Source organism: Taurulus bubalis, assembly GCF_910589615.1.
Source record: "Taurulus bubalis genome assembly, chromosome: 3".
NCBI classification, from domain to species: Eukaryota; Metazoa; Chordata; class Actinopteri; order Perciformes; family Cottidae; genus Taurulus; species Taurulus bubalis.
Genome location: NC_136591.1, coordinates 31,317,130 through 31,335,177, shown reverse-complemented (window position 1 = coordinate 31,335,177; position 18,048 = coordinate 31,317,130). Strand labels below are relative to the sequence as shown.

General features: G+C 38.8%; 1 protein-coding gene across 1 annotated transcript in view; it reads left to right on the top strand.

Moving 5' to 3' along the window:
* The window catches only part of ryr3 (ryanodine receptor 3), a gene marked incomplete at its 5' end in the record, with an annotated part of 107,068 nt that overhangs the window by 11,519 nt on the left and 77,501 nt on the right, over positions 1 to 18,048 (top strand). The window contains 6 exon segments of the mRNA XM_079215247.1: positions 4,726 to 4,845; positions 10,225 to 10,329; positions 16,321 to 16,335; positions 16,795 to 16,869; positions 17,264 to 17,342; positions 17,453 to 17,565. Of these exon segments, the coding sequence (XP_079071373.1) occupies positions 4,726 to 4,845; positions 10,225 to 10,329; positions 16,321 to 16,335; positions 16,795 to 16,869; positions 17,264 to 17,342; positions 17,453 to 17,565 (507 nt within the window).

The window sequence follows — 18,048 nt, the reverse complement described above, 5'->3', positions numbered from 1 at the left end:
CTATCATCAAAGCTGAAATCCTTGCAGTACCCTTGTTTTTTTCTGGGAGGGGTCGGCTTCATTTATATATTATTTTCTTTATTCTTATATGATTTTGATATGATTTGACAATCGAACCAATTAGACATCATAAAAAGAAAAGAAAACGGCCTTTAAATAGAAAGCCATTGCACACCTGTTTCTGTTGAAAGATAGAGATGTAGTTGCAGGTGAAACCAGTTCAGCAGACTGAATTGACAGATTTATAGACGGAGCAGAAACAGACTTGGGCCAGAGCTGTACCATGAACCAGAAGTACTGTGGATCGTTGGCTGTAGAAGATGTGACGGCAGAACTACAATGACAAATTGCCCCAAAACCAATTTCTCAGCCCTCCTCTGTCTCTGTTCTGTGTTTCTGTTTAGGCTTCAAGTCCTATTTTTCAGCATCACTGCATTTTGTCAGGTTCTCTGCTGCCTTTAATCATTTTTTCACAGTCTCTCACTAATTCTTCTATTTTCCGCGGCGCTACAAGGCTTTGAAAATGTAACTACGAGTACTACTTTAAAGTTTAAACATTGTGAAGGCTCTGGTGCTCGTGGTTGACAGTGACTCTTTAGATCTGTTAGCTGTGACACTTTCACAGCTTGCGATCCCAAAATAGCAAGTTTATTTCACAATTTTGGGATACCCTGTGGAAATTCTTTAATTTCCTATCAGAAACTGACATTTGAATCTCGCTTTAAGACCATGCTACCTGATTTGAACCAACATCAGCCTTCATCTGGCTGATCAGGTTGTAGTTCTCACACATCTACACTGTATCTTCTTTGCTTTCCGTGTTGTGAGCTCAGCTAAGCTTCACTAAAAACACGCAGCTCAACCTGCACTTAGCACCCTGCTTGACATTTACAAGAAACACGACCCCGGAGAAGTCAGAGCAATTCAGACCGACTATACACCGAGACAGTGTGAACAAGGAGACAAAATGTGCAATGTACTGGCATTTTCTTAGTTTCCTATAGTTTTAAACCCTACTGTCTTTCTCCTTTCAATGTCTGCCTGTTGATCTCCACTGAGCATGTGCAAAAGCATGTGTGTCAAAATAGCAGCCCTAAGGGATTGAGCAGATTCACCTTTTCTCAAGTTCACATTGGTGGCAGCAGTGGCTGAGTTGTGGGAGTTCATTTGGCACGTCGGAGCATCTGTAGCTCTCGGGTTTCGGCTGGTGCATCGGGCTGCACACACACACACACACACACACACACACACACACACACACCCAGACACACACACACACATACACCTGTCGCTGTCTGTTAAGTGACACCAGCTGTTTAGTGAACGAAGCCGGAGAAGAAAATAACAAAGCAAGAAAATAGTGTTCTGTTGAAAACCCAACCAACGGTGCCGGTGGCCATTCAATGGAAGCTCCAACCAGAGTGACACTCTTGTGTTTGATAAGGTAGAGAGGTGTCGAACCTGCGGGATCCACAGAGGTAGTGAGGACGGGTGGGGTCGGGTTGGGAGAGGGCAGGGTCAAGTTCCCGCTCTACACTTGGAAGCTGTGTAAAGCAGCCACCGAACCTCCTCCTGCTGCAGGCCAGGACCCTATACATAGTACTGATGCGACTCTTTAGCTGTCTAGCAGATGGTCACACTGCTGCTGCGAGGATCACTTTGCCTCAGATTCACCAGATTCTCTGGCTTGGGATCAAGTCAGGGGTGCAGAGAGAGACAGAAATTGTCTTAAGAGACTGTCTTGGCAGTGGGAACACATGGCTATTGCATTAGTTGTTGAGATCTGATGATAGCGATTGGGTTTTTATAAGAGAACGCCACTATGTATCCATTCTTGGCATTAAACCTCCCATACACAGTGTCTCTTGAGCTTGCATTTATTTAGAGCGATGCTGGCATTATCATCCACACTGCTCTTCCTTCCATTGCTTCAGTGCTCAGATGACTTGATGGCACTCGGCCTATGTCGTCTTTTTATCCCAGTGCAACTCTGACCACTTCTGGTTCTGTAGCTGCACTATCAAAATGAGCGAAAATCTATTTCTGTGTATCTGGGCCTTTCAACGTGGTTGTCAAATTTGATCAAATTCATGTATGCATGAATATGTCTGCCCGCCTTTCACAGCACATCTATCACTTTTCATTGATCTAATTGCTCCTTCAGATGATTTTCCATACTGCTAAGCAAATCATTTAATGAAATGAATCACAGTAATAGTAAAAAAAAAAACAACAACCTGTTAGCAGTTTTGTAAGCCTTAAAAATGGCATGCACCATACACACATATAGCCTGCCACTAATGGTGCCAGGCACCCTGCTGGTTTCATAAGGCCACAACCACCACAAACAGCTGAAAAGAAAGAGGTGTATTTACTTGATCTTAAAGAGGTGACAAGTCTTCGGTTATCCCATGGCCATATTGAGTTTCGCTATCTGTAGCCGGAAACAACAAGCTGTGTTTGATCCACCACACAACTAGCGGGAAAGCTGCAGCAGGAACCCCGAGCCAACATTGATGTTTTCTGCCATCAGTAATCACCTCCCTGAAGCCCAAAGTTGGGTCTTGGGGTATTTCAAACGCTGCTGGTATGGATAGCTGTGCCAGCTCAGTCCCTCATTCACTTCACTGTGACCGTTTAACTCTACCGTGATTCACTTTATCCATTAAACATGCTTAAAGATACATTTCCTATCACCCCACATCACGAACCTGACAGTATAACAATATAATGTAATATGGTTGTCGGTCTATCCAAAAGACTTTTTGTTGTATCTGCTCTATTTAGCTTCTTTACTAATTAGCTGCTGTTTCTGTTCCAACTTTAAATATTGATGACATCACTGAGGCAGAAATTACTTTATCTGTACAGTGTGTTGTTGTTATTGTGATTAATGTATTTTTTTATTATATTGTGAAAAACGTTTTCCCGTGCTAGTGCACATACATTTCGGTATCTGGAGTGCCTACCAACGCACAAACTGAGAAATAAGACAACAAATCAGTCGTATGTGTGCTGCGAATTTGATTCAACAAGCCGTTCAGACTTGGCTCCCCCTCCAGGGTCACATGTAGGCTCATTAGAATACACCGCCCGTCATCTCAGTATCTCCCCACACGGCTTGAGAACTACACCGTGCACGATATCTTTCTCGCAAAAAAAAAAGAGAGCAGCCTGGGCTTTTTCTGGAGGGGGTCTGAAAGAGGCTTGGCACAGAAAAAAAGAGTGTTTCAGATATGAGGAACAACTATTCTTTAACATTAAAGCCTGTAAACATTCTTTACAACATTCGTTCTTGTAGAAACCCATAATATTAGTATGAATCTCAAAATGAGCATGACAGTAACTTCCCTTTAAAGTAAAAATAGATTTGTTCTAGCCTGTCACGAATAATGTGTAGTCTAAAACGTAATGGTTTTCCATTGTGTTACTGTTGAAGGAGAAGAGTCAAAGACAGCCCTCACCACCTTTTTCATTACGAACACCTCCCACATATAAACCAGAAAGACCGAAGATCTAATTAGTGGTGTAATGCCACCACATAATGTGAACACACTAAATATGAAACAAAGAGATAGGCCTTTTTGAACTTTTACATCTGCTGAAAGTAAAATAGGTCCTAATTCCCAGTAATTTTTTCTTGATTTTAATAAATACTTTCTTCTCTTTGTTCAAATTGTATTAACATCTGTATAGCAACGTGGAATCAGGTTATACTTTGGCGAGACTTTTTTTTAGACAGATTGATTGTTGGAAACGGGAGACCGTAGTAATACAGTAACAATGTCTGATGGTATAATGAAGTGCATCTGAAGCCGAAAAAAACCCTCTTAAATAGTTTTCATCACATAAAAGACTGACCATCCAGGGGGACTTTTCATTTTTTTTGTTTTGGGTCATTGTTTTGAAATATTCAGGGTCTGATATCTCGCCTCCTGGTCTGTGGGTGCTGTTCAGCCGGCATCTCTAGTGAATTAATACTGCTGTGAAGGAGGCGGGAGTCAGAACCATGGCAACCATCAGCTCAGATTAGTGTGGGACGTGAGCTGGCAGGAGACATACACACACACACACACACACACACACACACACACACACACACACACACACACACACACACACACACACACACGCAGTACACAAACAAATCAATATCGTGTGTTTGTGTTGCCAAATATAGCCAGACCCTCTGGACCCTGACAGATACAGATGTTCATCTATTGGTTGCACTGATTGAATCGAGGGTTCCCTCTCTCCCACAGAGATGCCAAAGACTGCGTAACAACTTTTTAAATGATATTACTCAATGCTGCCTTGCTCTTGCTGCTATTGATTCATTACGTTTTTATTCTTTTCTTTTCTGCTGCTGAAATCTGTTCAAATTTGACAACAAGAAATGTCCTTTTATTTGATTTCCACAGCAGTTTGATTAAATCAAAAACACCCTCTGCATGCGGTTATCTCTCGGTGTCTTATCTGAATGACCAAAACATAAGAAAAAATATAATGTATTTTTTTGGGACTGTTACATAAAAAGGCTACCCCTATTCTTGTTTCTATACAATCAGGTTTTTTTTCTTCCAATGGTTGCTTTTCAAGTGAGGGTGGCATGATATGCAACAAATCTGAGCCAATTTAAATTATTTTCTTCTTGCTTCGTCTTGTTAATATTTTGATATGTCACTGTCAAAAGATATTTGGTTTAAACACTCCTCTCCCTCTCAGGATGATGAGGTGGTGCTCCAGTGTGTGGCAACCATCGAGAAGGATCATCGCAAGTTTTGCCTGGCCGTCGAGGGACTCGGAAACCGAGTGTGTTACCTAGAACCCACATCTGAAGCCAAGGTGAGGATGGCACACAGCTGTTTTGTGTTTGTAGATATTATTAAGCAATGGGAAGTCAGTGGCAGAATTTGACTTGAAACAAATATCCATAACTGATAAAGTACATGAATATTAAGGACCCTTAAATTGAGGCAGTAGGCGACTCTGGACATGCTGGCTCCTGAAAATATTAGACTGAAGACTATGTCTAAGCTGCAGATTGTTCTGTTTAATTCTATTTTATTTCCGGTATATTTCTATAATTATTTAATGCATTTTAATTGACAATATGCAGGTCAATTTTGTCATATTGCGTTTGTAGCATTTCACTTAAAGTGGCTGAAGCATAATGTTTCAACCAATTATCCATTACTGTCAGCTAACTATTTGGATTGTTTCTACATCACTTTTAATTAAATATTTGAACAATTTATCTACTATTTTATTTAAAACTATGCAAGAGAAATATTTTTTCAAAATGAATTTTGATATGAATAAATGAGTGGAAAATGTAATTATTTGTTTTGAGAGGACATGGACATGACAAGAATATAAATATCTATATAGCTCCAACTTTTTCTGTTGTAAAACTTCGTCCTCCAGATTGAGGAAATCCATAGAATAGTGAATTTTGTCTAGTTTTTAGAAAACAAAAAAGAAAGAAAATTCATACCTGGGCCTCTGCTGGATATTACATTTTGTAAATTATTCATCCTTTCATCAAGAAAACAGCTTTCCTCTCTCAACCTGCTGAGAGTCCACCAACACAATAATTCACACTTGAACCCATGAAACCTCAGAAGTTGCGGGGGGATGAATTCAATATTTTTGGAATAACTCAAGGAGTTTATCAAATACATTTAAATGATGATTTGATTCAAACAATTATATCATATCCACATATTGTGTAACACCTCAACACCACGTGTTGCAATTAGGAGTGTAACTAGTTAACAGATGCACAAAATAATGGTGCATTAAAAAAAGTCTGCAGTCCAGTTTTGTTCCTTGGCAGCCTCTCTTGGAATCTCTAAATCAAAGAGACACTTTACTGAAACCCATCTCTTTAGTGCTACTGTCCTCTTATTGAGATGGGATATCCTGTCAAATAATAGAGATGAAGTAGAAGGCTCTATGGTGCAAAGTACAACTACTTCGATAAAAAACAATCTCAGATGAGTGCCTTGGTGATGCGTTGAAAATGCACCCAAACCCCCACTGCACTGATCCAAGTTCAGTTCCTGGCTCTGGTGCTTCCAGCTCGGCCAGAACCCCAACAAACACATCTGACAGGGTTCATGGGGCCAGTTGTGGCTCAGGTTCTTGTTTAAGTTATTGTCCAGTGATTGCTCATGGCAACAACAACATCAATATGTAATATATAGAGCAGTGGTTCTTAACCTGGGTTCGATCGAACCCCAGGGGGTCGGTGAGTCACTCTCAGGGGTTTGGCAGGGGTCAAGACACACACAGTATAGCCCGGTTCACACTAGCAATGTTGGGCCGCAACACACAATTTTTCTTCTTTTCGTCACATTGATTTGCAGTAAATATTCATTGAGTTATGTTTTTGTGTGAAATTCATCTTTTGTTGATTTTCTTCTGTGAACACAGTGATTTTGTGTGCAACTGATGCATGGTTCATTTTGTGCACTAACAAAATATATACCTATGTTTTGAAGAAATCATATTTTATTTTTCCAATTATGAAGGGTTCGGTGAATGCACTGATGAAGCTTGCAGGGTTCAGTACCTCCAATAAGGTTAAGAACCACGGATATAGAGGATGGTTTGGGCTACTTTTGTTGTTAAAAGAGTGTATAGTTTCTTTTTGTGACTGTGATGAAAATGAACCTGTTCGTGCCTGTTATGTTGTAGGAACACAAAAGAGCCGTCAGTACTCAGTTAGATCTTAATCTTAATCTTCTTGTTTATGTTTAAGACGTACTGTATGGTCTTCCAAAAATGAAGCAGAACATGTTTGCATTGGAGAATATGCCACGTAATAGGAAGGTTTCTGAGCACTTTCAATGGGGAGAGCAAGTGTGTTTGTCAGTCAGTAATGGAGCTCTGAATGGGATCAACAATGCAGCCTATATATTTATACTGATGATGCTCTTACTGTTTTATTTTAAGCTTCACACTTACTTTGTGTCAGAGTGATAATCACATGATCACAACCAAAGAAAACTCTCCAATGCCAGGATGTTTATGAGCTGTGCATATCGAGTAAAGCCTGATTTAATTTAGCCACTGAGCAGTAAGAATTTGAATTTAATTTGGGGACATTTGTTTTCACCCAACTGAAACCGTTGTTGAGTCGACACCTGCGGAGCACGAGGCAGCCGATCACAAACACCTCTCCCCTCTCACCTTGGGTACCGGTGACAATGCTCCGGGCCCCCTTGGGTGTGAAATGTGGCTGAGTGCACAGGGTGTCGCCGTGGCTTGGCACGAGGTGAGGGGCTGTCATCTGCTGGCGGATCTCAGGTGTTGACACCTCATTTCCCTTAAATGAAGCCTGGCTGCTTGCTGCTGCTCATCGACAGAAATGAAGCCTGAGCGAATCGGATATAATTTAAAGAAGAATTCTGAGGCAGTTTTAAATATATATGTTGCTCCACTTATGCACTACCTTCACATATTGTAGACATGGGCCATTAGTGTCATTGTTTATTCATGTATTATAATATTCAGGAGGTAAAATACCATCTTAAAATGAGGTGAACTCCTATAATAGGAAGTTCATATGAATTCTAATCAAGTGTATATTCAATCAAATGGCTTGATATAGATTTACAGTACATACCGCACAGACATATTTACCTATTTCTGCATTGATTAATTTACTTTCTACATTGTTCTTCTGAAGATGTAAATGTAAAAACAGATCATGATACTTAGGTTTTAAAAAGACAAAACATAATACCCTATAACAACTGCACAATGTTAATCAAGCTATCATGTTTTTATGTAAAATCAGTTAATTGTTGGATTTGGTCTTTTCATGGGATTTGTTGACAATAACAAACATAGAATAGCAGCTATGTCTTTAATGTCACATAGTTTTATTTAACATTTAAAAAGCACTCATTTTATTTTTCTTAGTTATGAGGAAGTTAATGGGATTTACAAGATTGAAGATTGAAAAATGAATTGTGTTTCCCATTATTAGTAATAGCTTGCATATGATGCAAGACTCGAGACGGTTTGATCTTTTGAACGATCACTTTACTTAATTTCACGGCTTATATTACTGTATTGTCTTAAACTGACTACAGACTTTCTAGAGGGTTTTGAGATGGTCTCTTCTATTCCCAGATATGCAAAATGTTCAGTATGTCTGCCCAACCCTGGAAGAAGTATGATAATTAGAGTATTGACGGTGAATAGTTCATAAGATGTGTAAGGTCTTTAGCAGGTTGAGAGTTTTCACTGTGTATGACACCACAGGCGTAGCTGCCTCATGTCGCATCCTCATACAGGCAAATGTAAATACTCAACTCACCCTGTCTAACGTTTTGTGGTTGAAATAACCAGCTTTTTACCTGATATTTTCCTAGATTGATTGTCACTGGAAACATCTTATCTGGGTATAAATGTAATTAAATGATGAATATCTGAATAGAAAACATTTGTGCACAGGCTGTTGGTGGCAATTCTCAGAACTGGACACATGCGCACACACACAGTGGTGTTGGAGGTTCCCATGCATGTTTGTGTTGAGTTACAGAGCAGTGCCATCCTCATTATCACCCAGCGGACCTCCCCTCTGCTCACATTTCTCACTTCACTGCAGAGGTCAAGGGTCAGCCGGTTGGGTTTCTAAGTCAGGACATGCACCCGACAACTTTAAATCATAACTTGACCTCTTCTGTGTCGAGGAGAGATGTATAGCATGTGATATGAAGCCGGCTATTGTTGTCATAAACAGTATGTATGTACTAAATAATATGAGGCTCATTAACAAAAATTATGTTTGGTATGTGATCTGCTATGAGTGTTGGATTTTTTAGGCTGTTTGTTTATTTATTTGTTTGTTAATGTGTAATGCCATCTAGAACATCATACGGTTAATTCATTTTTCATACTTTTGACGAGCAAATGCAAGTCGTGAAAAGGTCCCCAGATATGCCTCAGAACTGCTTTTGAGTAGAGAGTAATTTGCTAGCATTATGTAATCCCAAATGCTGCATTTTTATCCTTCAGTATCCTCTCTGCATGTGCTGTTTGAATGAATTTACAGAATGTATTTCATCTTCGCTACATGGATTGAAAGTCTTCGAGGCAAACACAAACAGTGGGTTGAAAGTGGAAGACAGATCTGAAGCCTGTTGTTGCATCAACCAAACAACACTGTTTGCTGAGGAATGAGCCCGAGGCCAACTAATTATTAGGCATTGCAGCCGTGGGCTGCACACCTTTCGACAGCCCTCCCCATAATCCCCAGCTCCTCGTTAGCAACACACCATGATGGCAAAGAAGTCATCAGAATTATTTTTGAGCACCATTATTCACTGAGCAGTTTAATCCTATCATTTGTCTCTTTTCTCATATCAGTGCCTGCAATGTATTTAGTAACTAATGGCTGATGTGGCAGTATTTAGTAAATATGAGTAAGTAGATACGATTTAATGCTATGGATGTGGGCGCACAACATATTTTATATTAGTGCATTTCTCTGTTATTATGTCTTTCAGATGCATATAGATACATTTAACATGATAAATAAGAAATTGTATATGGAGCATTACTGTCACCATAATGAAAGTGACATGACGGATCCCTGCAAACATGAGCTACGGAGTAGAAAAAGATTCATGTAGGCCCCGACATTTTATTTGGTGTCTTGTTGCCCACATTCTCAGCTGGTTTTGATCAATTTGAATATAAATCTCTTTCAAATGTCATATCCAAAAGTGGTTCCAAACATGTTTAAATATATATTTATTGACAGACATCTGTCTAAAGGTACTTTAGACTGACGCTGCAGTTTTAATTTAGGCCCCAGCTTGCATGTCACCGTCCATCAAACTGCTTGGGTACTACGAGTGTCCATTTTTAAAATGTCAATGAGCATCATAAATTATGATAATTGGATATATTTCGAAAACTATCTAGCTCTGAGTTCTTAAGTCTCAATTTTGTATAAAAGCTTATTAAGTATGCCCCAGTTATAATGGTATGTATGTCATGTGAAATATCTGAGTTCTGTTATTCAGGGAAGTTGGGTGCAGCATTTTGTTCGAGGCTATATAGGAAACATAAAAGGTCTGCGAGAACACACTCCTGGCACATCAGGAGTGAAGCTAGATTTTGCTCAAAACACTGTGTCAATGCCTCATCGACTAATGTTTCTTTCCTTCCAACCATCTCTCCCTTCTCCTTTACACCCCGCAGTATGTTCCTCCAGACTTGTGTGTTTGTAACTTTGTGTTGGAGCAGTCCTTGTCGGTGCGGGCCCTGCAGGAGATGCTGGCTAAGACTGGGCAGAACAGTGAAGGGGTGAGTATTTCCCACTGATACCCAACCACTCCCTCTCTCGCTCTCTCTCTCTCTCTCTCTCACTCTCTCTCTCTCGCTCTCTCTCTCGTGTACACAAACACACTCAACATTTGCATTAGCACAAATCAATCTGTAGTCTCGGACTTTGTTGCCAAATACCCTTGAGGTTGTTTAAAAAAAATAAAAAGTTTCAGTTAGAAGTCTTATACAATATGTCTGCAATATAGCTTTTTATATGAATTATGATCTTTACAACTGTTTTATAGTTAACATAATTTAGCTAATGGGTCATTTATTGAGTGGCAAATCACTAACGGTGCTGGAAATACAAATGCACTAAATCTGCTTAGAGGCAGCTTTCATGATCTTGCTGTTGTTTCAAAATTGATGCATTAAAATGCTGTCAGGTTTTTCCCAGGAATATAAACCTCCACAGAAAGAAGATAAACTTCAAATCTCTTGAAATGTCAGACTTGGGAATCAAATATAGATGCAGCAAAACTTTGACATCTTTTATTTAAGTAAATGAATTGTAACATCTACAAATATCTGCTTTTAACAAGCAAGAGTTATATTACAAAGTTACTCTTGATTAAAACTGCAACTGTACAGTTTTGCGAAGAATATCAATAAATACTTTGCAACATCAACAGTGTCCCCACTACATGGGGGCTATTTGTTTTGAAGGTGAAGTCTTCTGCAGCATGCATGATGAACTTGCTCTATGGGCAGCCAGGAGCAGGTTTTTATTCTTGTATTGCTTTCCTAAGATGGAAGTAAGAAGATAGTATCTCCAGATAGTAGACCTCAAAGTGTTAAACAAGTCTGAGGAAGTAACTGATTCACTGGATTACTGCAATAACTATAATGGCTGCACACTTTCATGCATTGCACAGAACACTGTATAAATGGATGGAAATTTAAAAACCTTCCTTCAAGCACTGCACCAAATGTTATTGCAAGGTCTAAGATGTAAGTCTAAACCGACAGTGTGATTATTCTGCACATGTTTCTGGACTAAGTTTTGATTAAATCCCAAAGGCAAAGCAGACAGACCAACTACTCCAAACTACTTCAGCAGCAAGAACTGCAATTGTTTCTAAATGGAAGGAGTCTCTTTGCATTCTCTGCAACAATTTCCTGTTTTGCAAAAAGAGATCAGACAATGATAATCGAAAGTTGGGGTGGGGGATCAAAGAATGGAGAGAGATTATGTGAGAGTGCAGTACATCCACAGCCTCCTTTCTCCTCAAACGCCGCTCTTATGATTTTGAAGTGTGAGCCCCTTCCTCCATGCTCAAGCTCACTCTGCATGTTGAGCATTTAAGTAATCTTTGATTGGGCAGAGGCTCTGTAGTGCCACGAGGAGGCCATTGACAGGAAATGAAGTACTACGCTAGGCAATTCTTTAAGCCTGTCAGATATTCACATTCACTCATGCTGCTGTGCTCCAACAGTCATTTTATGTGTCATTTAATCTCATCACCCAGCCCTTCAAGATCCAGAGGGGGAGGTCAAGATATGGGAAGGGATGGCGTCCCATATTTGGTTGAACTGCTAATATGTTTGTTGAAAAACAAAGAGAAAACAGTGCTTAGTTCTCAAATAGACGCCAGCATTACATCTGGTCATACAAGAAACTGCTTGTTAGTTTTGTTGCTCATTGTCATCACTGTTCCTATTGGATACACATGGTCTGTGTTGATTTTGAAAGTTCCTCAATTGATAGGTCCAATTTGTATTATTACTTTGGACAGACCACTGGTATGTAGGGACAGAGATGATGAAGCTATGGTTGCATGAATCATTGTGCAGTACAGCTGCAGCAAATGGAGAAACCAGCATTACAGTGCTATTTGCAAGATGAATTGAGTTAAAAAAAACCTCAATACCAATGCAAGATAACCCGAATTGTGTGTTTTTGCTGGATGGCTCTGGCTACCACTGTACTTTCATGCATAACATAGCCTTCTGGCACAGATAGTTCTTTAAGTGTCTTTTTTTTTACACAATTTTGGTCCTCTAAACTGGTGAATTAGACCTGCATTGTTATTGGCCTGGGTAGCAGATTTGTTTTGTGCTCAACATTGTTGTCTGGCCTTGTTTGGCAAGACACCGTGATGTTGGCTAGAATACAAACTCTCTGTTAGCAAGGCTAATACATCACCCTCCCCTTTCCTTCCCACTAGGAAGGGCCCATTTCTCTCTATTGTTGCTCTCAGATTTGTGTAATTGACTGCTATACAAACCATTAACACATTCTTTTCATTTGTATTTGTGTGTTACTAGAGTGCTGACCATGAGAAATGGGTAGGTCCATCAGTTCGTCCATCCATCATGTTGTCAGTGTGCATGATCGACTGCCATACAAAAGGGTTGAATTTCCAGCACTTTCACTTGAAGTGATGACCATTTCTCGATTGCCATAACAAGCTGCATTTATAGCGTGTGCAGCTTTTAGTTTAAACATCCATAGCATGAACTGTAATGAAGAGAGGTATTGAGCTAATGTTAATACATTTAAATGTTTACAACTCAGCACATATTGTACAGATGGATATCAAAACACATTTGGACTCCCTCTGGATAGTAAATTTAGCTTTCACCTCATCGTAGCTCAACATGTTCTCTTTCCCTCAGCCGACCTGGAGACAATCAGTTAGCTTGTCAAAGATGTCTCTGAATTTATGGCAATCTTGAAATAGACATCTGTTAGTGCTGTCACCTTGTTCACATGAGTCAAATGTTTTGCCTTGCCTCTGAAGACTTTGTGTGCAAGTGTGCAACCACTTTCAAGTGATAGTCTGCTTAAGTTATTTATGATCTCTTTTCTGATTTCAATGCAATAAGGTTCAAGCCTTAGTATACAGCTTATCATTTTGTGCTTTTAAATGTATATAAATATACATATTTTCTGCTTACCAAGGTTTGTAATGAGCTCCCTTATTTATCGAATTTACAGAATCTAAATGAAGTGATCTGAAAACCCACACGTTGGCAGAAAACTTACTTTGTGGTTTGGGTGTGCTCCTCTGTTTTCTCTGGGTTTTCTCTAACATCAATTAAGTTTAAGGGTATTGACACGAGGAAATGTCCTGAAATCAGTTTTGATTTCAGAGTGGTCACATACACTACTGTTGAGCAAAGCTGTTGTAGGGGATTATTTATCTGCTTTTCATAAAACTCACACAACAAACTATTTTTACAATAGCATGTATGGTGTTTTGACGTTTTTTCTCTCTTAACTTTCAGATATTTCATAATATTTGAATGGACTGATAAGAAGTCAATGTAAAGCAAATGGAATCCAATCACCGCCTCATTATCCAAATTATTTTAAGGACAGGGCAATGAATATACGGTATACATGAGAATCAATATATCAGATGGTACTTAGCAAATGAGTCTGGCATGACTCCCTTCCTTCACAGGCCTGAAAAAAGTGATTAGTGTGCTTTTTCCATGCTCAGGCTCTTCTATATAAGATAAGCTATTACTATATGAAGTGAACCTTTAGGAAAATTACTTAGTCATGGTTTGGTGTAATGGCTCTGTCAGGTTTTAGCAAAGATAAAGCACACACTGTTTTGTAAAAAATCATTGAGTGGTTGGCTCACTATCAGTGATCATAACAACACCAGCGTTATACTTTGTTATTATTTTTTACACTAGCCCATTACACTGCTTTAAAAATAATAAATAACTGAATTGACAATTTTTTTAGTGTAGGCTAAATGCCAAACATTTTCTGCTTACAGCCTATATTCGTGTAAATTAAATAGCGTTGACACTTGTTGCACTTGCCAGACCCCAAGGTATTAAAAAAATAAATAAATACTGCACATTTTGAGGTTCTACCAATATTTTCACAAGTAAGCCGAGTACTTTTACTTTTGATTGCCTACTGAAGTTTATTTTGTTGATAGTACTTTGAATCCATGACTGTTACTTGTAACCGAGTACAGAATGGTATTTCTAGTTTTGTAAATAAAATAGAAAGAAATACATTTAAAAAGTCTGAGTAACTGACTCCTTTCACCACTGCTGCTCTTTACGTTCATGGAATGGAGAAGAAGAAGGAGAAGAAATTAGATCCAAGGTGGCTGAATCGATTGATGACACTGAAATGAGGTTTCTCAAACTTGGCAAAATCTGCCATATAAAATGACGTAATGACTAATTAATTAATAATTGGCCGTGACCATTAGGAGCGTAAGTCAACGTGACTACCCAAAGTTACTAAGCTAAATGTCCAAAGCTGCCTTTCAAGGTTCGCGTTATCTTTGTGAAGCAACTGCTAAAGCCATTCTCTTAACTTCTTTATCTGTACTAGCTTGCTGACGGGCAGCTCTCATTCTCTGTAACAGTGAAGAAGAAGAATTCACGTCGATGTAAGGCTTGTTTAACCTTCACACGACTTGTTCTGATTACAGGTAAATAACAACAACAACAAATCACAATGGCGCATAATAAATGCCGTTGCTCATCGTCTTTGGCGCTGACACTTTTGGGCGATAGAAATATAATTTTTTATTTAATTTAAGTTGTATGTATTAGGCTCGTGTAATTTCTGGAGTGCTGTTCAACTGGATTGCTCAGGGCTACCATGCCTGGAAGATGGGATTGTTAATGCTAAATCAGTTGTCCACTAAGCTAGCTAGCTAGACAGAAAAAAACCTAACTAACTTTATTATATTGCCCAATTTTAGTTTAAACTGTTTTTAAAAGATGTTGGTTCAACTTTATGGCGAATATTTTAGGCTATTTGTGGTGTTACTCTAGCTACCTTCATGTAAATGTGAAAGTAAACAGAAATATAAGGTAGTGTTAAACTTATTTTTAGCTAACGTTAGGTGTAACGCTAGCTTACCTAAACTGGCAATTGTGTGGGTTCATTAAACTGCTGAGACGTGCACAGTGACTTACATGTTATCTGGTGACTTTGTTTTCTCAATATTTTTTACCGTAAATCTATGATGGGTTCTTCACATGAGAAAAGCCATCCTCAAATGTTGCTCAATATGCTCCTCAGGACTTATCTGAAGCTAAATGGTACATCTTTTGTCAGAGCCAGCAATCTACCGTGACACAAAGGATGTTTTGAGTGTCCAGCTATGTCCTCCTCATGACGTGACAGGAGATAAAGACCTGCCAGCCAGTTAAATGCCCTACAACTTTCAGTATTCATTTAAGACACAATTTATGGCACACCCCACCTCTTCCCCTAACACATGTACATGCGTAAAAAAAACATTGACACAAATTTCTCTGTCTTTGTTTTCACACATGCGAATATAAAGCTGTTTAGGATACAGTGCTTGCAACCAGAGAAGCACCAAATCAAAGGTCACAGTTCCTGGCATTGAGTGTCAGCATGACAGCAGGCCTAAAATACAGTGTCTCTCTCTCTCTCTCTCTCTCTCTCTCTCTCTCTCTCTCTCTGGGTGTGTAACCCTCCCTCACTTCCAGCTGTTGCTGGATACTCTTCCCATTTTCCTTTTGATCAAACTCTGTTTCCTTTTTAGTCTGTCTTACAAGCCATCTGGGGGAGACTTGGTAGCCAAAAAAGAATTCGATTGGGGTCAAATTCAGGGGACAGTTGGGTGTCACACTGGTTACAGTGCCAGTCCTTAGGAGTTTAAATATTCTTCGTCAACTCAAAAGACAAGTCAGATCGGGACACTCTAAATTAGGAGAGAATAGTCTGTTTATAGTTCTAGTAAATGGATAGCTAGGCCTAACAAGATGAGAATATGAAAGAATGAATGAGCAAATTAGTTGTCCATTTTTTTTCTTTTATGAAATCAAACTATCAGAAATATATTATACTCTTCTCATGGAAAACCATGTGTACTTATGTTGCATTTTTGACTCGCATTCAATTGATTTGAAAAGGGACCTATTTGTGTTTATCCAGCTCGCAATCTTGATACAAAGATGATTTTGACCTCACTTCTTATGTTACTTTCTCTTTTTTTCTGATGCTGCTAGAGGTTGATTAAAAGGGTAAGTATACTTTCTTTATTCACCTCAGTGGTGAAGAAGAAATCATATATTTTATTCTTTTTTGCTCAACTATTTCCTTACATTTCCTCTGCCATCGTGCTTGTGTATCACAATTATTCTTGTTTGTGGGTAGAATGGGAAAGCTGTCTAATAACTGTATATGTTTGTGTTTGGTAGTTTGTTTGCTTTTGTGTGTGGTTTTCTTTGTTCCCACCCTCTTTTTTTGTCTGTGTCCTGCTTGCACTTGGAATGGAGATTTGAAGTTGAAGATACTTTATCCATTCAGTCCTGTGCAGTTTACCCACATAGGGTCAATATCAGAGGAAACTCTTAAATTAATATCTGACAAAGAGGTTAATAAAGTACACTATCGATGCGATAAGTCAAACCTGACAGGGTTCAGAGGTCAAGGATTCTAGGATATGATGGTAATCTATTTTCCTGTGTATTTCCTGGCAGGCGGGTCAGGGTGGTGGACACCGGACACTGCTCTACGGTCATGCCATCCTCCTTCGCCACTCCTTCAGTGATATGGTGAGTATCGACTAGCAATTTGATAAATAATGTGAAATACACACATAAATATGCAGCACTTCTATATGTATTTGTGAGAATAACAGTAGAAATCCAAAAGGGACTCAATTTACAAAACAAGGACAAGTTGAAAATAATCACATTTGAGAAACTGAAAGCAACATATGTTTGATTTTTTTACTTTGTCTATAAATTTGCTTAATCAATCAAGTAACAAATTGTTAGAGCATTACTTATTTACAGTATATTTCTAAGTCCAAAATTATATGTTATTTTGATCCACAAATAAATAATTTAAGTCATAATTTTATTAAAAATCTGTACAAGAGCTAAGTTCCGCTCTCAGCTTGTGTTAATGTTTCCTTTGACTTCACACTAATTAATTTGTCTCCAGTACCTGACCTGTTTGAAGACGTCTAGGTCTCTGACCGATAAGCTGTCATTTGATGTCGGACTACAAGAAGACTCAATAGGTACAGTATGACTAACATCTAAAGTTGACCTAGCCTTGAGATAGAATCGATACCCATGAGCGAAAGATTGCAAAATCGAATGTGTGTGTTTTGTGTCTTGGTGTCAATAGGAGAGGCCTGCTGGTGGACCATACACCCTGCGTCCAAGCAGAGATCCGAGGGAGAGAAAGTTCGCATTGGAGACGACCTGATCCTAGTCAGCGTGTCGACAGAGAGATACCTGGTAGGGGAAGTCCAATATCGCAGTCATAGATTGTTTTTAAACTTACCAGTAACTGAGAAGAAAATGAGAAGGTTTCTTTTTGAGATGTTTAGATGTTCAGTACAATGACGTGTAATAGAAATTTGACAGAATTTAATCAATTCAATAAAATAAAACCATACTTACTCGCTTACTTGCTACCCTGATCAACAAATACACCTACAATAAGTTATAGATGAGAAAAATCCTAATGCTCATAATAGAGCTAAAGCAATCAAAAGTTAGATAAGATACAAAACGATGTATGAAAAAGACCATATATGGAATTGTTTTGATTCTTTTTTACTATTTTCTTAATAAATTAGGGCAGGAATTGAGTATCGTAAGCTAGAGATGTCACAATACCTGATATTTAGTAGTCTATCCCAGTGAGATTCTCGATATGCAATTTGTTAGCTTTCCTGAACTGGCAGCAGTGTGGGTTCCAGTCATCCAGTCGTCTTA